General features: G+C 43.4%; 1 protein-coding gene across 1 annotated transcript in view; it reads right to left on the reverse strand.

The window, feature by feature from the left end:
- The window catches only part of STOX2 (storkhead box 2), a gene marked incomplete at its 5' end in the record, with an annotated part of 74559 nt that extends 66842 nt beyond the window's left edge, over positions 1-7717 (reverse strand). The window contains one exon of the mRNA XM_080621056.1: positions 7552-7717. Within this exon, the coding sequence (XP_080477182.1) occupies positions 7552-7717 (166 nt within the window). The remainder of the gene's footprint in view (positions 1-7551) is intronic.
- Positions 7718-22402: the final 14685 nt, after the last annotated feature.

The following is a 22402-nucleotide window of genomic DNA, read 5'->3' on the forward strand; positions in this document are numbered from 1 at the left end:
ACAGGCCTTATTTTCCAGCTTCTTGCAGGAAGGAGAGATGTAAAATTCTTATGAACACCATGGCATCCAAAGGTTGGTCTGAACGCAGGACTTCACTAACAGACTGCTCTGTTCACACTGAATACACCTAATTTTGGATGCTCATTCTTACCCACTGTCACCAATTCATGGCCTGGGTTGAGGTAAGACCTTTTTTTGTGATTGGCAATATTACAGTACAAAATAAAGGAGACAGTTCTACTGAACAGGTAACAACCTAAGTGTAAAAAACTGCAGAAGCAGTTAAAGTGCCCAGCAAAACAATGACGACCATTGACACTACCGGGAACACCTCCCTCACCTCCTGAATTCCAAACCCAATTACTTTAATCTCTCTTTGGAGGAAGGAAAAGGGAAACTTGCTATCCTTTTTATAGGGAATTCAAGCCTGTTGAAAATCAAGTTTTCTTGTTTCAGTTACCTTTTGCAAACTGCTTAGAAGGTGCCAATATTGCCCAGGGCTGTGTCTAAACTAGACTGTTCTACCCACTCCACCATGCTGCACACTCAAAATATGCTTTCTTTTTTCTTTTTACCCCTCTTCTCCACAGCCTATTTGAGCAAGATAATTCCAGCACCTGTATGTCATCCAAGACTGAGATACACAACAGCATCAGCAGAGCAGCCAACTCAATAAATGTGCTGAAAAAAGCAAGCCAGTAGCTATGAACAACTTTCATACCCTCCTCATAGCTAGAGGCAGTCACTTGGGAGCAACAAATGCTGGACTGGAAGAGGCTTCTGGCTTCAGTATTCAAGCTTTTTCCCTAGGACTGCTCAGGTTCCCACTGGCCTTGATAGCAAAAATTACTGCAAGGACAGGTACAGAAGCACAGTTTCCTGAGACTTTTAGAGAAGCTTTTAATCCTCATTTTTGCTGTCCACCCTCATAGTTAATCTATTTAGAAAAGATGACCTGTAACTGGAAGTGTTCTGGTTAAGTTCAGGCATTCAGGTCAATGGTTCAATGGTTATTACTCCTTTTCCTCTTTCTAGGCAAAATGAAATCAAATGGTCAGGCAGAATTGCATGAAGCATTCACTGGATATTTCTTACAAAGGGCAGCCCATATTTCTAGGCTCAGGTTTACATCTACTCCAGCAAAAACATCAAATACCCAGTTTTGATAATTTAATGGTAGCGTTACCAATTAAAAGAATGTAACGTATTACAATTTTCAAGCAAAAAACAAACAAACAAACAAAACCCAGCCAAAACCCCCAACACTCAAACATAATCAGTATTTTATTATTCAGCAATTCTTGTAGAAGTCCTTAATTAGATGACAATTTTGATCACGGCTTTGATACTGTCTGGCCTCTTCCAAGCAGGTAAAAGCACGCTCAGAAGGAGCCAAGAGTAATCATATCTGAAATATTTTTTCAGCACTGCTTTACCTGAATCATGGCCCATAGCTTAGGTGACAGAATGTTGATTCAGTTTTAATGTTGTTCCCAGAGATATTCTACAACATGCTATGGGCTATTAACCAAAGTCATGCTCAAGACGCTCCCCAAAACACTCAAAAGACACCCCCAATTTTTGGAGGACTTCTACAATATGCTTAGCAAAATACCATCTTTTTAGTCTTCATACCTGACTGTTGTTCTACCCCTTTAAACTGTGCAAAGAATGTTGCCAAGATGGTAGTTCATTCTGGGATGAGCTCTCCTGCATACAAATGAAGGCCTATTGCCGTTCACAACAGAGCAGGTCACTAGGCTAAACATCAAGGTGATCTGCAAAATCCTCACATTTCAGCCTCCTCCAAGTAATGCATTTTGCAAAGATGTGGCTGCTATTCAACTCCAAAATGGCAAGATACTCAACACCCTCCAGGTTTATCAAATGTTGCCAACAAAGACAGAGAGTAACTTCTACACCTGTGAAAGACTGGGAGCTATCTGTGATGAATCAGTAGTGCTTGTTCTGAACTCTTGTCTGTTCTTGAAAAAGGAGCTTCCTGTATCTTCAGTAGGCTATCATGGTGCCTAGTGTGCATATAAGAAATGACTGCAATCACAGGACTATGGGTAAACACACCCAGAAATGCATTCAGATTCAGACTGACACCTCTGGACAAACACCAATGGGATCATAGCCTCTGGTGACCTGATCCTGGAGCACCTCTGTGCCCTCCAACCTGGCCAAAGGTCCAAGCAAACCAGCAGAGAGAACACTGGGACTCTGAACGCAAGCGGTGACAGAGGCTGAAACTTAGCCCTGCAGGGACGAGTGCTTTGAACTGAGATAGAAACATGAATAGGCCTAGGTAAGATAGGCACACACACAGACTTCTGTTTCTTCTTTGTATTAATTCCTCTTTGATTTTACTTCTAATGCAATGGGCAAAAAAGCCACTCTGGATCCCCTTGCTCATAGGCCACAGCAGCCAGGAAGAAAGTAGATACTCAAATGCAGTCTGGTCAGCACAGCGTACAAGCAGTACACAGGACAGAGTCCACAGCTTGGTCTAAAAGTGAAGTCATGGATATGCAAAAATATCTTGGTAGCTGGTGGGAAAAGACCAGGCACAGAAACAGTGGCATTATACACAGGCATGGGCATAGCCCTGCATATGAGTTAACACTGGGTACTCATCCACAGGAGTAAACACCAGGGTTCTACAGCAGGAGAAGAGAGAAGATTGTCTTTTTCATTTTTTACACGAGAAACCAGAGGTGGGACCGAAATGAGGTGAGAACGGTTCAAAAATGACTGGTCCATGAGCACACTTACACCCTCTCCCCAGATCAGGATGCAGTGAAAGTTCCTATTGCTCTGTCAAGGTAAGAGGATAGTGCAGAAGACAAAAGGGACCAATCCCAAAAGAGACTGGAAAGCACAGCAAGTCCAGGAGCAACTTTCCAAGCAATAGAGCAAGTATAGCCCCTGAAGTAGCACAACAGAGTGATGCACTTGGAGTTCATCAGGTCAGCACAGGCTGATTCAAAGGATATGGAGCAGGGGCCCAGAGACAAAGTCACTGCTAGCCACTGACACTTGTTTTCACTGTCCTGTTAATGGGTCTTCCCTAAGACAGCCTAAAATCACACAGGATTCAGGGAGGCAAAGAGATCATATTAGTGTTAAGCAGATGAATTGGAAGGTGTTTCTTAATACCACACTGAGAGAAAAGAAGGTGATGCAATACTGATTATTCCATTAAATATTAATTACAATACGGCTACTTTCAAGCTAGAACATATTCCTTTAGATAACTGAATTAAGGGACAGGAGAACCAAACAAGCTTCAAGGCTTTGCATGTATCTGTCCTTTCCCAATTACACTGAACTGAGTTCTTCAGATCATGCATGGTTATCTCAAAGTATTATTTTTTATTAGTTAGAGGTTCAAGCTTAAAAAAATAAATTAAAAAATACTTAGGACTCTCAAATTCTCAGACTTGCCCCAATGGCTCTCAAGATCCTTCTTACTGTTCAAGAAGGCTGAAGAGGCAAGCCTAGACCTTTCACAAACATCCCTGAAACAGAGAACAAGGGTATCTTTTCTGCACACAGATACCATCAGTTGGATAGCAGTGTTGCATACTTCTCTCCTTTCCCTTCCGCTTCAACTTGGTAACCAAACTCCAGCTGCAGTAGGGCAACACTGACACAGAATTTTACCCTTCAACTTTGGTGCGCTGAAACCTCTGCAAGGGGATTTCATAGCAAAGAGCAGTGAAGTGATCACAAACTTTTCAGAGGGTAACCTTCAAATGCACACACTCTGGAATTAGTTTTTACCATTGTAGAAAGCTCTTCAGACATCCTTCGAGTTGTGTGTGCTAGACTGTTACCCTACATCAGCCCACCTCAAACTGACACGCTACCTCCAAAACCAAGATCTTTAACTAAAGTAGCTCAAGGAAGGCTGCAGGAAGAAATATTTCTTTCCAGGGAGCTACTCAGTTCTGGTGACGTTTAATGGCTGGGTCGACCACACGGTGCAGCTCCTCTCCCGCTAACACAAAATCCAGGATTTGCCTTTGTTATTTCAGAGGGGAAAAAAGAGTGAAAGCAAGCAGCTTCCAACATTTCAGCAAGCTGTAAGCGTTATTTCATGTGACTGACTGGAGCCCTCCTAAGTTTCAGTGAGTTTTATCCCACTTGGCAGTTCCATAAGATTTCTTTATTTTCCCTTGAATTAAGCAGCAATCTGTCAAAACCTGCAAGTCTATTTCCCTCTTCTCAGCATCGCGTATGAATTTTATTGGATTCAAACTTTTCAACATCTCTTTTCACTCAAGGTCAAAGCTCTACATTGTTGTAGTTTTCTTTTTCAGTGTTTTTTCTCCAAGTCACTCCTCCAGTGGGAAATTAATATTCCACATGAACAATGAACTCCTTGCATGGCCTTTGAACCTAGTGGTTGCTTGGAGGCCTGAAGAAACCCTGGAGTACAGCTGATTCAATAGCACATATCGAGAGATTGCACAGCAGTAAAAATGCGTGATTTTCTAAATTCCCTGCTTTTTTCCATCTCCCTTCATCTGTGAAACGATCTGAAAATTTCAGATCGATTGCATCTGCATCCATTTTCTATAATTATGGGCAGTTTGCTCCCCAAGTATTGAAAATGTGACTGCCAGACTGCTGCTCTTAATCAAGCTAGTATCAAACTGGTCCTCACTCAAGTTTTACTGAAAGGGCTGCTTAAAATCAGTTGTGCTTCACCACTCTGGCATGAGGTTTGCACTTCCATTATAAAGACAGTTCTGCTTAGAGACTGTATTTTTCCCCAAATAAAGCACCATGGCATTGACTGCAACACAGTTACTCAGTATTTCTCTGTACTGAAAGAAATACACATACGATTCTCCATGCCCCATTCAGGCACGCTCAAATATTAACATTTAAAGCTTTTTAGCATCTTACTGAAGGCCACTTGACTCTCTGCTTTTCCTTATTTCCCTAAGCAGAGTAATTGAGGCAAAATCCCAAGGTTTCTTTCCCACCCTCCACCCCCTTCCCAAACAATGAAGCATTTAATTAAAAGAGAACCACAACAATGCTAATGGTGATGAGGTTAAATGGATGGATAAACAGAATGCAGCCCTCTGAAAAGCCCATGTGTTTCGGGATGCTTTCTCTCCTGCAACATTCTGGGTGACAAAGAACGTATTTGTATTCCTGATCCCCACAAGTTTTAGGCCAGAGGACTTCCTATAGATTTCCTGCAAGGAAGAGAGTTTCCTTCAAATAGCAAGAAGTTTTAGGTACGGCAGTCATTCCTCCCAAAACTAATATTTGGAAAGGCAGTGAATAAGGATCCTTTAAAAATAAATGAATGTGGAAACTGTCCATCAAGGGAGAACAATTGCACTTCCAGCTAAAAGCCTACTAAGTTGCTGTTAGGTTTATCTAAAAACAAAACAACAAAAAAAACACCCAAACAAACGTTTGCTATTATTAATTTTCAATCTGTTTCCCCTCCAACAACTCCAGCAAATTACTCCAACTGAACGTGACATTTGTTCTTCTTCAGTTACTGCAATTGAAACCAACGTGCTGTATATTCACAAACATGATATTCCAGGGGTCTGGAGAGTACTTTAAATCATTAATAGCAGACTACAAACCTATGATCCCCCCTACACATGCCTCCCCTACACCCCCTTCCCCAGGACACAGGTATCTGCAAACAAATGGAGGGTGACACATCTGATTCTGCAGATCGCTGGTGGTTGGCTGTCTGGTTGGATCGTATCAATGTTGCCAAGATAAAGCTTCCTAAGAGCCAGAATGCTTCCCTGAAGAATTAAAAACAAGCAAAAAACTCCACACTGCTTGGCACAAAACGTTCAGGTGAGCTCTTTCTCTTTTCGGTACAGGCTTCCACACTGAGAGAGGCCTTAGAGCACCAACTTCAACAGACCTGACACAGCGTTATCTTACAGTGGGAATATCAGGACGTTCAGGCAGAACAACAGAAATCTTTGCAGTATGGGCAGATTTGGCTTTCCAGCTGCTTTCAGGTCCTGCAGCACCAAGGAAACAAAACCACCCCTCCAGCACCACCATTCTCCTTTTCTTCAGCTGTTAAAGCATAAATTATCCTTGTCATTTCCTATCAATATGTGGCTTCCCAGGAAAGAGAAAAATCAGAGCAGCTATTGCCAAAATAGCACAATATTCTTACACGGGCCGATCTTTCAATAAAATGCACATTATTTCCCTTGTGCTCGGGCTTTAAAGAAAGAACAGTCACGAGACATTTTTAAAACATGAGAAACTGATCCTGGCTAAACAGATACGTTTATTAGGGCCAGAGACAGGAAAGTGAGCATATAACTGACAACTACAATCTTTGGCTCAACCTCTGCAGCAGAAATGGGGAGGGGGGGGACAGGGCACACGACTGGAAACATTTTCAGTAATGCAGAATAAATACCTTCATTTTCTCTCTCTCCCTCTTTTTGTCCTTCAAAGGAATCTGCCTACTCAACCTAAATTGAGCCTCAGAGGGAAAACGTGATTTAGCCTTCACAATAAATTGGAATTTGCCATCACAGTAATAAAACATTATGTTCGATCATCACAATAAGTAGGCGGCAGAATAACAAAGGATGTTTCCAGGATTTTCTGCCCCTGGCCCCCTCCCCATCAGCATTTCCCAAGTCTTCTTTCAGGTGTTTATGAAATGTCTTAATTCCAAGGCCATTAAGATGCATTTCAGGATGGAGCAGCTTCCATTAACAGTACTGAGGCATTCCAAAATTGCACCAGCACTCTGTTGGAGGCCAAGCCTCTCCCCAGTGCCTGCCTTCCCCCGCGCTGGTTTTTGTTTTGTTTGTGCTCTCCCTTTCCCATGCACAAACATGTTGGTGCAGTGTCCATTATTTCCCTACAGCCTTCCTTGAAAGCAACCAACAAATGAATGTAGACGCACGTGTGTGCTGCCCCACATACAGAGGTCTGGTCTCTTTCTGCACCTCAAATAACAAATGCAAATGTGTTTACAGTAATTTTCTCCAAAGCGTGCTCTGCCATTGCAGAAGCATGCAGCTGAAACCCGGAGAGCCTGCATGTAACAAGGCGGCAGCGCCTGCAATCACAGGTGACCCTCTTCCTTTCCGAAATGGAAAAATACGAAAGCCCCAATGAGTTAACTGGAGTTAATGGCATTTAAAAGGGCATGTGTGGGGCAGCAGTAAATATCCAGCACATGCTTTTCCGCACAAAAGGCGCAAAGGGCTCCATGCTCTGCGCACTCAATCATTTCCATCTGCCCCTCCACGACAGAGACGAGACCGTTTCTCTCGCACTATTATTTCACTCGACTAATAGATTTTAAACACCATATTGCGAGGGCCCCGCTGTGAATCTTGCAGAGGTACAAAATGGTGGATGTTTGCTATTCTTTTTTTTTCTTGCATTATTCATATCAACTTGGGCTCTCGGTCGCAGGCTCCCCTCCATACCCACCAACACAGCCTTCCCAGCCAGGAACACATCCCGCACCCGCCTCGCAATAAAGCTCCCTCGCGTACACAAATTGTTACAAACCTGATGTCATGTAGCCCCGTGATGCCTGGGAAATGAAAGCTGGTGGGAAGTGTTTGTGCAGCCGGTAGTCCTTCTCGCTGCGGGACCTCATGCGGTCTGAGGCCCGGTCGGAGAAGTCGGAGCTAGGCCAGGCCCGCCGCAAGGTCGTACTCCGCGTCTTCTTCATGCTGAGGGTGCCGGAGCCTAATCCACCCACCGCAGCATGGGTCAGGCCCCGCGGCTCGCCGGACGGGCGCTGCCCGGCATCAGATGCCTAGCGCGGGTACCGCCGGGGCACAACCTGAGCGCATCCCGCCGCTGCCTCTTCTAGCGCGCCAGCCGCAGGTCCCTTCCTTTTTTTTTCTTTCTCCCCCTCGAATGATCCAATTTTACACACGTCCCACAATGCATTACACTTCATTTGCAATCGGTCCGGCTTACGGCTCCCAGATTTGCGTGGAGGAAAGGCACGTTATGTGGCTTCTCAGGCAAAAAAAGGGGAGGGGGGCCACGGGGGGGGGAATGAGGACGAGGGATGTGCAGCGTGGGAGCCCGGGGGTCCCGAACAATGGCCCGATTCAGCCCGGCCGTGCTTAGCCAACTGTGAGCCGCGACACAAAAGGCCCAAACAAACGAAGAAAACCCCGCGGCCGCCGGCTCCAACCCCGAACGCGGCGCGCCCGGCGCTGGGGAGGCGGCGGCGGCTCCCGGCGCGGCGGGAGGAGCAGTAGCAGGAGGAGGAGGGAGGGGAGGAGGCGAGGAGGAGGAGGTGCAAGGAGGGAGGATCTGCAGGCGCCTCTCCCTGCCGCGGGACCGACGGAAGCAGTTGCGACCCCACCGCCACGGCCGCCGCCCCCGCTCAGGCCCGCTGTGCTCGGGAGGTCCGCAGCGGCCCGCGGCCTCCGGCAGCGTCGCGCCTCGCCATGGCTGACACGGACCCCGATCCCTGCCCGCCTGTCCCAGGGGCCCGACAGCCGCCGGCTCCGCGCTAGGGGCGACCGGCGCAGAGGACGCGGCCACCGGGGATGCGGCTGGCCACCCCGCCCGCCTGCCTGCCGCCCTCCCTCCGCCCCGCCGCGCCGCGAACAGCTGCCGCTGGAGCGCCAGGCGCCGTGCCGCCGCCCGGGCTCATGCTAGTCCCGGCGCGGCCTGCGGGTCCCGCCGGGCTCCGCGCACCCCCGTGAGGCGCCGGCGGGGGCTGGGGTCGGCTCGCAGGCACCCGCGTACAAAGCCCCGTGCACCGCGGGGGGAGGCGGCCCCCTCCCGCCCGCTTCTGCTCCGCCTCCTTTCCGCCTGCCTGGCGGTGGCTCTGGCCGTGCCGGGGCAGGCGTTCGCCCGTCGCTGTGCGCAGCGCCGGGCACCCCTCACGACCGGGCTGCGGGCGCCGCCTTCGGCAGCCAATGAGGAGCGGGCAGCGGCTCGCACCACCCCGAGCGGCGGGAAGCAGCGAAAGAGGGGCGCGGTGACGGCAAGGCTTCTCCTGCGGGCACAGCTCCCGGCCCGGCCCGGCCCGGCCCAGCCTCGGGGCCGGTGGATACAGGGCAGGGAAGGAGGCCGGGAGAGATCTGTGTCCCCGGGGCACCCCTGCGCGGAGCTGGCGGGGTTCACCCAGGCATCCTCCCTCAGTGGCGGTGCTTTTCCTCCTCAGAAGACCCACCACTTCCCCGCTGTTCCCCAGAGGGGCCTGGTCAGTCACACGACCACGTTATAAACCCATTGCACCCACAAGGATAGCCAGGACACCCGGCCTGCCTATCACACCGGCGGGAAGGTGGCTGCACATCCTCATGCTGGTGCTGTGCACATCTGTGCCGAGGGTGCCATATTGAACCGGCCGAGCCACAAGGGAAAATGGGCTTTATGAACACCGGCTAACTGAAAATGAACTCCAGTTACCAAAAATAAGTTCCAGTTAACCAAAACCATGTGAAGGGTTTGATTAGTGCCTCCTCTGTGAGCCGGCTCTGAGCATACCTGACATCATGTGGTGCCAGCATTACCAGTGGACACAACTGCAATGCCGGGGTTTGAAGAAGTTGATAGTGAACTACTTATATTTACATATGTATTTAACCTGTCTGACAGTGGTTTGTGCCACGTTTCTGAGAGCATGGAAAATCAGAGGACTGTAATTCTGTCAGTAATTTTAACATTTTCAGTAGTGGTGAACCAGTAAAAGCATGACTTGTTGGTGAATAAATTGAACATCAAAGCCAGCAGACCTTGAGACGTTACCCCTTTGCTACCTTGCTGTACATCTTTGGGCTTATCATTCCAGAACCCACCTCAGCGCACCTAGCTGTATGGCTGTGGGCAGAACACACACTGGAGAATCATTCAGGGTTTTTGTATGCAGCCATCCTTTTCACATGAGTAGAAACTGCATGGATGAAATCCAGCAAGAATTTTGAAGATTAAATACTAGAGAGTCCTTTCCCATTCAGCCTCACGTCCTTCCAACTGTGTGAAAAGCCACCAGGAATGACACATTTCCATTGGTACTTTGTAAACTGGTAGCAACAGGAACAAGTAAGGTGAGAAAAAAAAAAAAAGACAAAAATGGCTTAGAGCTTTACTAATAAAACTGTATTTTCCATCATGTAACTTACTTATCTAGCAATTTACTCATCAACCAACGCAAAGCTTGTAATAGAGCGTGTTTTCACCCTCAGACCAGAAAAACAGTAAGAATGTCTAGAATCATTCAACTTTTCTCATCAAAGGCTGAGGTTAGGATAGACTGGTTACCACTGCCCAGCTAAGTCAAACGTAAAATCCTACCCATTTTACGAGATGTAAAAGCAAATTAAATTCTAGCCAGGAGGGTAAATTCTGTGTCTCAAAGTTGAATGGATGAGGGCTGTCAGGAACTGGTTGTAAACAGATGGCCAGCTAACTTCAACCTATGGCTGAACTAAACTCAGCCTTTGCTCCTAATCTAGACATGGCCGTAGATATCAATCTGTTCCATTAAAAAAAGACATGAGACAAATAGGAACAAGCAATGAGGAGGAAAAATGAGGCCCAGAAGCAGAAACGCAGAACAAAGCGGAGGGGGACACCAAACAAGACCAGTGATCATTACACTGGCTTTCTGCATAATTATTCCCAACTAGAAATACATGAGTATAGTCTCAGAGTTTTTCTAACAAGTATCAAATAAAAAAGCAGGGGATAGCTTTGCAGCTATCAGATAAAGCACACATATCCCAGTTCTGCTTGAGCAATTTACTGTGCACTAATGAACCAGTAGCAGTGCATGTTAGTCCTTCAAATAGTTTTAATCAATTTAATTTGTACACTAGCAGGAGTTGTCATGGGAGTAATATAGTGCATACAATTAAACATGATACCTTCTACTTCCTGATTGTAGGATCAGGCTGGTTCATAGGTTTTGGCACACATAACAGGATGAATTTTCATTGTAAGATAATTTTAAGCGAAAAATAAGTTGTTCCTGCAACTATGAAAAGTTATTTTCATGTTAATATGGCGGGAGCAGGGAATGAGAGGAATAAGCAATCCACCTAGCAAGGTCAGCTCTCCTTCCCAAATGTGGGGAGGTTTGTTTAAAAGCCATTTTGGAGGCCTCCTTTCAGTACTGAGACCTGCGGTCAGCTAAAACTCCTATTCAGTCCTCTCACAGTTATCTTATTCAGTTTCAGCTAAAAGCTTTCTGACATGTATCTGAAAGAGTTCTTCTCTTTGAAGAGAGGAATTCAGAGCAAGTTTCCTCCTGCTCCTGCATTGTTTGAAGTCAAGTGTTGTTACTGGGATGAATCAAATATATAATTAAAGACCAAATTTAAGTTTGGGCTGTTTTCTTTGGAAAATTGCTAGAACTGTGTGTGTAATTGATTTTTTGCTTCAGTGCCCAAACTGAAATAAAATCATTAGCTAAAATTTGAGTGCTTAAAAGCAACCCACAACATTTTGTTCTTTAACTTTTTTTCCCCCAATAAAAGACAAAAAATGTCTGGATTCATACAGCTTTTTAGAGCAGAGTAGGGGAAGAAAAGTTCCCAGCTTCAAACAGCTGTTGTGCTTGGTGAGCAGTAGTACATTTTGAAATACTAAAAATAGGCTGTTTAATCAAACAGTCCCAACGGGAGCAGGGAGAACTCATTTTCTTTGACTAAAACCATTGGGAAATGTTAATTTAATTTACAAATATTTTTGCCTATCTATTACGCATTGGTGAAGTCTTGCCTAATTGTAAAAAGAAGAATGGAAATAATCTGAGGGAGTTTGTTGGATAAGGAAAAATACTCCTTCCAAGCAGGAACTGAGCTGATGGGCATCTGATCACTTGCTGTCAATGGCGAAAACGAAAAGGAGATGGTTTCAAAGCTTGATGCATTGATTCAGAATCTTTTTGTTGAGAATCAGAATCAGACAAAGCATTTATTTTTATAATTTTATCATTTAAAGTCCAACAGGTACCACCTCTTTCTTGAGTTACTAGAGGGAGAGGTGAGGCTTGGATGAATAGACCATAGAAATCTTGGATTGAAAAAAGTCTGAACTAAACCAGAACTAGGCATCCAGCCTCCCTTCTAACCTAACAATTCCTTATCAGGAATTGGCAACATAACAGTAGCCATTTCAAAGGCGCTGATTTAACATTATGAATTTCAAAAAAAGAAGCTTAGGTACATGTAGACATTACAAATGATTGTTATGTGCTCAAGCTTTCAATCACAACCCTGATTCAGTCCAAATTCATAGGGAGCCTGAAGGCTTTTGGAGAAGCAATTCAAAATCTGAGCTTCTGAAAACCTTCTGTGTCATCTTTCAAAAAAGTGAGAAAACAAATATTACTAAGGATATCTATTGCATTTGAGCTTCATAAACACTCACTTACTAGTTGCTAAGCAGGTCTGTTCCCATTTTATAAATGGAAAATAGCAAGAAGAAAATGACATAACTGCCCAGAAGAGTGGCAGTGGCAATATTTCAAAGGCTTATTTTTCCTCAATTGAAAAATGATGATTATGTAGCAGAGTACAATATGGTGAGCTGTAGATGTACATATTTCTCTGCATGTGTGTGTGCATGCATGCTTGAGCACGTGTGCATATATGGTAATTGCTCTCTTGCAATGTGGTATTTCAAGTTTCAGTTGGGGCTACTTCTTTTTCCCTCCCCAGGACAAACAAGTTTCTATAGGGGAGAGCAGCAGGCTTCAGTAGCAGGGTGGACTGGTGTTACTGCCTCAGCTTGCCTGGTCTGGGGACTGACTGTATGAGGTTTTCAAATTAAATAAGCATGCAAGCCAAACCCTAAAATAAAAATGGCAAAATACAGGGGACACCAGGGGAAAGCAATCCCCCTCTTTGCTAAGACACCTCAAAAATCGTTGCCTCTCAAGCTATATATTCAAACCCTGGGTTCTCCCTTACCCTGTCACTACATTGCCTGTTGCACAGAGTCAAATGGCTGCCTTACAGGGAGGAAATGAAAAGGACTTTGCTTTATTACAGTCATCAGAGCTGGTGTCTTACAAGCACCCAACACCACCAGAAGAGGCAGCACTGTCAAGATGCCAGGTGCTCAGCACAAAGCCTTGTGGGTTCACTCTCTGCAGGTCTATGGTAGCGTCCTTTTCCCAGTTGCCAGCCTCAGAGGAAGAAAAAGCCTGTATTACAAGCAGCTGAAAAGCACTTAAAGCAGAGGCGGGAGAAGGAAAGTTGAGTGCAAGAAGAGGTGGAAAAAATGTAATTAGGAACTCAGGAAAAACTTCAAATTCAGGTATAACATCACAGGCCTTGTCAATATATGGTTATATTAGATCTGCAGCTCTGCATAATAGCCTTCCTGAGAAAATACATTACTGACATTTCTAATATTAATACGTCCATGAAGGAAATAAATTGTCCACTGCATGAACTCTCCATTTTCATGTGTGGCTTCTTCTGTCTCTGTATTAATAAATGTACAGAACTCAGATTCTAAAAAAGATATTTTTGCACAGTCCCACACTGGTTACAGAGGTCTGCCAACAGGCTGCAACTGTCCCTGGCTGTAGGAAGCATTAGTTTTTCCTTCCAGGCCTTTGTAATCAGATATACTGGCAAGAACAAACAATAAAACTGTGCCTGAAGAGGCACATCCTCTTTTCACAGCAGCCCTTAGACTTCTGACACCACCGCTATTAATTTGTCACCTCTCCCTAGTACTTGTTGTTACTCAAACATGCAAGAGAAGCCAAGTACTTGTAATCTATGCTTGTGGTCCAGGTCACAAAATAAGGCAGCCTCTCTTGATGGATTTATTTGCACAGAAGTTGGGCTTGCTGAGACAACCCTCTCTCCTTAGAGAGAGCATTTGAGGAACTCCACCAAAAGGGAAATTAAAAATCCCAGGGGCAAAGGTATAAGTGGAGAAAAAAAAAAAAAAAAAAACCACCACCAAACTTCCAAATATAAGAAAAGGAAAATGTTTTAGAGCTTATCACAAGCAAGTCTTCAGTCTAACTCCAGAATGCTATCAGGTTGTGTTATACCATGGTAGTAATCCTGGCTTAATTACAGCACCTCTTAAACCAGTTTCGGATCATATTTCTCTCTCTGTTATGCTTTGGGAATGTGTGATGACAGGAATGCAGTACTGCTGCTGCACACATGCTGTAGCTCACCAGTTCATTTTTCTGTGTGCTGGCTTATGCTCTGTGGTATTTATTTTAACTTGCATGATTTTTAGGACAAACCTGCCTCCGCTATGAGAAGAAAGGCTCCCCTGTTTTTTTCATGCCAGACCTGATCACATTTGTGCTTGCTCTGCACAGAAGACAATTGATGCAGAAGGGTTTTAAGTCTGGGTATCCAAGACTACCTGAAAGTGTACCACCCTTCCAAAGGGAACACAGGCTGTAGGATACAGCCTTCACTTTGATGTATGCTTTTCCTTCCCCATAATCACTGACTCAAAGCCAGTTAGTAAAAATGGATGGAAGCTGGGTTTGTAACTCCTCAATATACAAAACCAACTGAAGAGGGAGGCAAGCTATGAATCCTGAGTAGTTCTGCACAAAGTCAAGCATTTATTAAATCTCTCACATATAATAGAATTCAAAACTTCGGAGAAGTGGAGTTACAGCAACTCAATTCATTCACTGCCTGCTCTTCCAAAGGACACAGTAGTAAAAGACATGCCAAAAATGTTGGCCTCAGCTTTCTTGTTTTCCACTGGTGTCACATATCATTAGTACCCTGGTATTTAAGTAACATACTGATATATGGGGGCCAGCTGTACTGCAAGTTAGAAAGACAGCTTATCCTTCGCTTTGCAAGTTGAAAAAACACAGAGCGAGAGCTGAGTAGGCAATGTAGATCCCACCTGCAGTAAAAGCCATTACAGATTATGTTTTTAAAGACTAATTCACACATCTCTGTGTCTCCTTCCATTCCTCCACAGAGCCCATGTTTCTGCTTTATGCTTGTGTAACACCTCACAAGATTACGAGACAGCACGAAGCACGAGCAGGACTTGGGCTCTGGTGAAGCTCCTGGGTGCCACAGCAGAATAAACAACACACAGATTCTGCATGTCAGGTAGGCACCTTTTAAGGAAAAATGCATTGAGAAAGAAAAGAAGGTCCTTGATAATAGCAAGTGGGCACTGTTTTGCATGTTGCATGGCTATTATTTAGTATGTTAGTTTTAAGCCCTAAAGTCTTGTTTAGAAGAATTACTCGCCATACACAAAACCGAACAAAGCACCACAGGCATGTTTGCAAATGGGACAGTGAACATAGTTGATGGACAGTCCTAAAAACTGAAGCAGCATACCAAGGGAACTAAATCCCAGCAGCTGCTATAATGCTACAAAGCATTTGCTGAACAACCCAATACTAAGCTCCCTCTCAGAATTCTTGCTTTTACAGCTGTGCAATATAGTGAGTATATTTTATAGATTATAGCCTGTGTAACAAGCAGAGATCTTAAAAACCTTAGAAAAGTTGAGAGGCCTGAAAATAGGCTACTCCACCCTTTGTAAACAACCTCTTGTCATGAATTTACATTCATGTGTCCATGAAGCTCTGCCTATATTAAATTTGCTTTCAAAACAGTGTTTTAGCGCTGAAATTGTACATGTCCCATCAATCAGTTTGAAGAGAGTGCAAGCAAGAGACAAAGTCAAGAGCAAAAAAACATTGGTTCATCATCTTACAGAAAAGTAATTCAGTTACTTCTTGGATATTTTATTATAGTCTCAGATTCAGAGGCTGTCTCATTGTCATATCCTAGTATTTGGGCAAGGAAAAACACTAAAGAGGAGTCAAACAGAAACAGAAATTAGGTGACTCAACACATGCCTGACCCAAAGGCTTCTGGAAAATCAATGCAAAACTATCAGCCTGCATGTCCTCTAGATCACACTGCAGAGTTGCAGAGTCAATTTGTTCCCAAGAAGGTGGCATTCTTTAGTCATTAGTTTTCAGTGGGACCCTGGAGATTCTCTCTTCTCTTCTGAAGTCACAGTAGCACTTGTCAGGAGGAAGACCCCACTCTTGGACAGCTACCCTGCCTATTCCTGCTTACCACAGTTTCTCGCCACCCTCCACTTAGCTTTTGATGCTCTGACATTACCCACCTGTGTGCACCCAGAGACAATTTCCCATTGCCCTGTTCAGATGAAGGTTTATGCAGGCATCTCTTGCACTTGCCTCTCTGTAGAAGCTGTTCTGAGCATTTCTCCTGAGTGTAGAGATTTTTGTATTCTAGTAGAGGAACAAGAAAAAAACATTTTATAGCACTGGGTCTCAAACTTCTCCCATCACCTTGTAAGAAAGTTACATTTTTCAGCTGGGGACTAGTCCAACAAAATAATTTTTGTCTTACTAAGGGATGCCCTGCTTTAACTGCAATCTGTTAAAGTACATGTATCAACCACACGGAGCTCTACTACTTTTTTTTTTCCTATGTATCTTTCTATATTACTTTGTTATTAATTTATATGTTTTTAAACATGAAGAGGGACTTAAATCCAGCACAGCACTGTACCTCCCAGATTGTCAGAAGGTCAGTGCCAGATCTTTAACTCCTCTATGGAGCTAAGCAGAGGGGAGCAGCACCCAGAGCCTCATCTTAGCGAAATACTTCTAACATAGCACTTCAGTGACACATTACATATAAGAGCAGTCTCTGGTGTGAATTTTTCAACCTACAACTTTCCTATCAGAGTCAAGGCAAAAAATAAGTGAAACATGTAGATGTTATGAAGAAAAACACCCCTTATTACAAAGGAATATCATTACAATGGCCAAATTTAAATAGTCAAATTAAGAAAGGTAAACTAAAATCAAATTACAAAAATAAAGAAAAAATTTCCTGTCTAATTCTGAAAAGCACACTCCTCCCTCCCACCACAAAAGCATACTTACATCCTTTAAAGCATGTGAATGGCAATGGCATAGGATGAGGTTTATTTCAAAATGGTTTTTATATTACAATGAATTTTTGTAAGGCAGAATTTTACATTTCTGAAAATCTAAAAATACCTTTTTTGAAAGAAGCAAGCATCTTAAGTGAGACAATTTTCTAGCATTAGAATTCTGTTTGAATAAGAATCATGTACAAAATTAAGAGCTAGAAAGTCTTTAGTCTACATTAAAACTGATCACTATTGAACTGAACTGAATACCTACACAAGCCAAGTGTGGTAAATCTTGTTAGTTATGGTGCTCATCTAAGAAACTCTTGCAAGGAGTCATACATAAAAATTTCAAGTGCTCTTTACCCTCAGCTATTCCAGGAATCAAGAAATACTTGGGACCAACGTTTCTTAGATTCTAACAGAAAGTAAAAAAACTCTATACGCAAGTGCTCAGCAACTTATCTCTTGATCTCTTTCTTGATGGGGGAGATGTTTGGTAACCTTTCCATCTCTCAGACATTGTAAGGTAGATCAGGCAAGCTGCCTTCACAGCTGGCAGATTTCAGATTTGTCAAGCACGATGCTAGTGCCAAATTGTTTTGGTCTTCCTTCCTCTCCAAAGATGGATATTACTATTATCCAAGCTGGTGGAACCAAGACAAAATAAACACAGACATCCAGGACTGAAACAATGATAGACTATCCAAGAAGACATTTAAGTGCCCTAAGTCGTCCAAGGAGTAAAAAGTTATAAGAACAAGTACTGCTTTTTATTGCCCACATCCCTGTGTCATTGCTGTGGTACTTAAAAAACCCACAAACCCTATGGATTTCTACCCACCACATAGTAACTACTGAAATAACAAAGACTTGGAAAAAAGTATTTCCAACGCCCAATGCTATTACTTAGCTACCAATGAAAAAACTCTCACTAACACCCCCTAAGTCCTCCTGCACTCCTAATCTGAACACAAAAGGTTGGGTTTAAACACCCACATCCCCATCCCCCACCCTGAGATTAAAACCGACTGGAGTTTTCAGCTTCAGGCCAGCAATGACAATACTTTAAATCCTTGGCTACTGGCTCCATGAAGACACAGCCTACAGACAGTCCTCCAAAGTTCTTTGAAATGTTAAATACAAAGCAGGAGGAGGTCATAAAGGAAATATTCCTCATAAAAGGAATGTATATCATATGCAGGCTTTTCAAATACATTTCTCAGTTGCTTTGCTTTCAGCCACCATAGTTTCAATCCCGCATTGTCTGAAGCTTTTGAAATAAAATTCAGGAATGAAATGAAACACACAACCTAGTGCTGTAAACAGCTGCCAATATATGCATATGTTACTTTTTAGCTCTCATAAATCTTTCCAATGTATACTGTATCCTACCTCTTATCTGGAAAGACTAATTATTTACCTAATAAACAGTCCTACAACAGTTATCAAAAACCCAGCCTCTTAAAAGTAACATACAGGTTTTATTGCATAATCTTTTGTAGCATCTGCCCTATTATTTCAATAGAAGCCAGTGTGGTTCCCTGCTGCACTGGAAATCCAGCTATCTTTGTGCCAAGAGGCTTCCAGTGTACACAAAAGGAATGAGGATTGAGATACCTGTTTCATCCCCTCTTATCCCATCAACTAACCAGCCTTTTCTCCACTGCAATTTTTCTCAGCAAAGACAGGTAATTATGCAGGAGGACGGGATTTCAAGGTAGGATAAAAAGAAAAAAAAACATGAAACCAAAACACAAACCCACAAAAACCCCCAAATAAGTTTAGCATACCAGCTTTGCTAAGAAGTACTGTCAGCTTAAACTATGAGAGAGTGGCTTTCAGGATACGGGAGCAGGCAAACAATGATGGGGCACTGCCGCTGACATAAGTCCCAGATGGGAATGACGAGCTTTGCAGCAGGTAGTGATAAGCTGCTGGTAGATGGCAAAGTTTTCCTGTCCACTTGCATTCCCCTGGAGGTAAACAGGGTGGTAGTTGTATTTCTGGCCCTTGCCCCACCCTGAACACTCAATGCCTTTCCTTCCCCATTTGGGTACCTTAAACTCAACGAAAATAAATTCATTTTGAAGAACTTGTGTTTGGTTTGCCTGTCTTGTAAGGTCTCACGAGCCCAGAAGATACTACCTGCCAGCAAGATGCTCCTCCACACATCCATAGAAACACTTCTGTCCAGATTTACAGATTGTGGAGTTGAGGAGGAACATAACCAGTTGTCACAGTGATGTCTGCAGTCAGAGGAGCCTTTGGACCTCAGTCTCATGAAAGGTATCAAAAGTTAAAAACACCTTTAATTAGATGAAGTGGTTAATGGAAGCAAGTGCTCCATCCAGCAGCAAATGCATAGTTAAATCACTGGTGATCCTGAATAACCAAGCTACTGCAGTTTGAAGTTATTCAAGCTGTTTAACATTGGGTTATTTGCAAATTAGTGTAGCCCAGCCCACAGAAACTGCCATTGCTGTGACTGCATGCATGTTTGACAAGCTACTGTCCTCTGCTTCTAGACATAAGTACTCTAGGTTACCCTGCTCTTGCAGGGGGGTTGGACTAGATGATCTTTTGAGGTCCCTTCCAACCCTTGGGATTCTGTGATTCTGTGATAAGTGTACAACAGGTACCCACAGGAGGGAAAACCTGTTGGCAGAAATGTTTCAGCTACAGAAAGGAACTACTGAAAAGTTACAGCAAGCTCAGGAACATCCCATGCTTTTGGCAAGGTGGGATGGAGGAGGATGAAAGGCAAAGGAAGGTAAGCATTATTGTTCCTTGATGATTAAACAAGCACAGAAACTATGATTACAGATCACAGATATCTTTCATAACATGCCAAACCAGCACACAGAAGAACATGCCTCGATACTTCAGTCACACAGGCAGTATTGGTTGTCCACACTTTGAAAGAAAACAGGGATCTTGTGAAAGAGAAGTCCTGCCCTGAGCCCCTGCTTTAGGCCAGTGAAGCAGTACAAAGCTTTTGAAGTATGCTGGAGAACAGGCACTGCTGGACATAGTCCTGGCAGACAAAACTGCTTCTTGTATTCAATCCTCACTCTTCATGTCAGGAAGTAAAGCAATGTACACAGTGATCTCTGCCTGTTGGACTCCTTACCCCTATAAAACAAGCAAGAACAAACTCCAGGTAATTGTAACCTGCACCTAGGCTTCGACAAAATGTGCAGCTAAAAAATTACCCCTCGAGGAGCCCTCGTAGGTAGATAGTAGGTAGGTCCACAAAATTTCCTAAGAGTCAGAAGCAATGATTCACAGACATGGTTCAGGCTTGCCTTGACTCACACTGCTTGCAGTACCAACTACAGACAGCCAGCCTGGTTTGTCCAAGAGAAAATACAGATAAATATGAAACAAATCTTCTAGTAGTCTCAGTCCTCAACTAACGTAACCAACCACCCATTAGTTACAAAATTATGTTGATGATTCAATATTAATATTTTATTTATATATTTCTGATAAGACTTCTTGTCAATTTTGTAGACATATACCACTAATGTTATAGAAGAGAATATAGAATATGAATAACATATAGAATATGTTATATATTTTTTCATAACTGAATGCTGTCAAGAACTCAAATATTTAGTTCCACTTCTTGTTACACTGTAAGCAGTTAGAAAAGCTTCCAACATATTTTACTTTTTCCCTATTTAAAGAAAAAAAACCCAAACAAGAACACTGGTCTCTGAGCACACAACTACAATAACACAGATTCCTCTTTTAGCAAATTGAGATGTTGAGCAGGCCACTTCAAAAGTGGTAAGATCAGAGGGTGTCTGAACAGATTCCTATTTATCTGTGCCACTTCAGAAACCTGCATTCTCCCAGATTGCTATGCCTTGAAAATCAGTGCAAAGCTTAGTGATTTCAGAACAAAGAGACCAAGAGAAGACATAGCTAAACCCACAAATTTCACTGTATCTATCTCCCAATAACAATATTCCATCCCTCTGGAGCAATTAGGTGAGAAATTCAAGCCTTCTAACTCATGAAGTAATGTTTAAGAAAAGAGACCTAAGCTTATCAACTGTGAGAAAATTTGATAGTCAAAACCAAGAACAAATTCAAAAAACTTTTGGACTATCATTGCACTCTCAAAGAAAAAATAAAAGGTGACACTACACACCTTTAATGGGAAGAGCTGCACGAATCCTTTCCAAAACAGGATGTATAGCTTTGGAGTCTGTTATAGAGACATATGCAGTAACATGAATTCAAATTACTACAGATATTACAAGCAGGAACATCTTCCAAGTGATGGAGGCAAGTTATCGAGTACTGAATGCTCCTAAAGAAACTCAACTTGTTCCTGCACAAGCTAGGGTTCCACATTTACCAAAAAGGGTAATTACTAGCTTTAGACTAAAAATAAGTAACTCCAGTAGCAAAACAGGTATTCTGGAAAACTGGATAAATCTTGTTTATAGTTCCCGTATGAGTTCATGACTGTTTGGAAGTCAGCTTCTTCTTCGATATCATGATTTTCATGGTCAGAAACAAAACATAAGCACCCATCACTCCCAAGGATGACTGAGACAACTGAATTATCTTAGGATGGCAAGCTGAAGCTCTCTTTGACACATTTTTGTATCTGAAAAAGCAGGCAAGGAAAACAATGTCGCAGAGAGAAGCAGATGGCCAATGAGTTATCACTATTGGTCTGATGACTTACGTGGGCTAAACTTGTTTGTTTATTCACATATTTGTGAAAAACTCTCAACCCTTTCCTTATGTTAGCAGCAGCTACATTATGTATGTATTACATACACAGTACATACCACTACCTACACGCAACATCAAGGGATCGAGTATATACCCTCAAATTACCACGTGTTCTCCCACAATGACAAAAGTCACAGTTGACCCTCCCTTCCCAGGGCCAGGGAGCTAAGTGACTGGTATGTCTATCAGCGCAGCTCAAGAAAGGGTTAAAAGGGGATCAGAGAGTTAGAGCTGCTCTACTCACTGGCTTGGAGACAGGACAGAAGTAGCTTAGGTCCTCCAGGGCAGGGAAATGAGCCTGTAATTACCAGCTATGCCCTCCACACTACCCAGGAACTGCTTCCTCTGCCTGTTCACTACTCCCTCTTGATGCAACACCCATGCTAACCCTGCATGACGCATGATGAGACCTCTGTCATATGGTCCTGAAGCAACAGGCACTGCTTGTGTGTTGGCGAGTCCTGCCTGTCATATGAACCATCCCTGAAAAATACAGATTCTTTTCAGACATCTCACCCCCTCTTTTAAGATTGTTCTCATTATCTTCTCTTTAACTGTTCTCATTATCTTCTGGGCATAGAAAAATAACGCAGCCTCTCTAAGCACATAAAATCCAATTATGTATAAGTACAGTGTTGGGGAAAGAATTAAAATGTTTTACCTAACAGATCAGCTGCTGCAAATCAGGAAATAAAGGTCAGAGTGTGACCATTTAACACCCTGAAAATCACCAGGAAGT

Source organism: Psittacula echo (genome assembly GCF_963264785.1).
Source record: "Psittacula echo genome assembly, chromosome: 1".
In the NCBI taxonomy this organism is placed as follows: Eukaryota; Metazoa; Chordata; class Aves; order Psittaciformes; family Psittacidae; genus Psittacula; species Psittacula echo.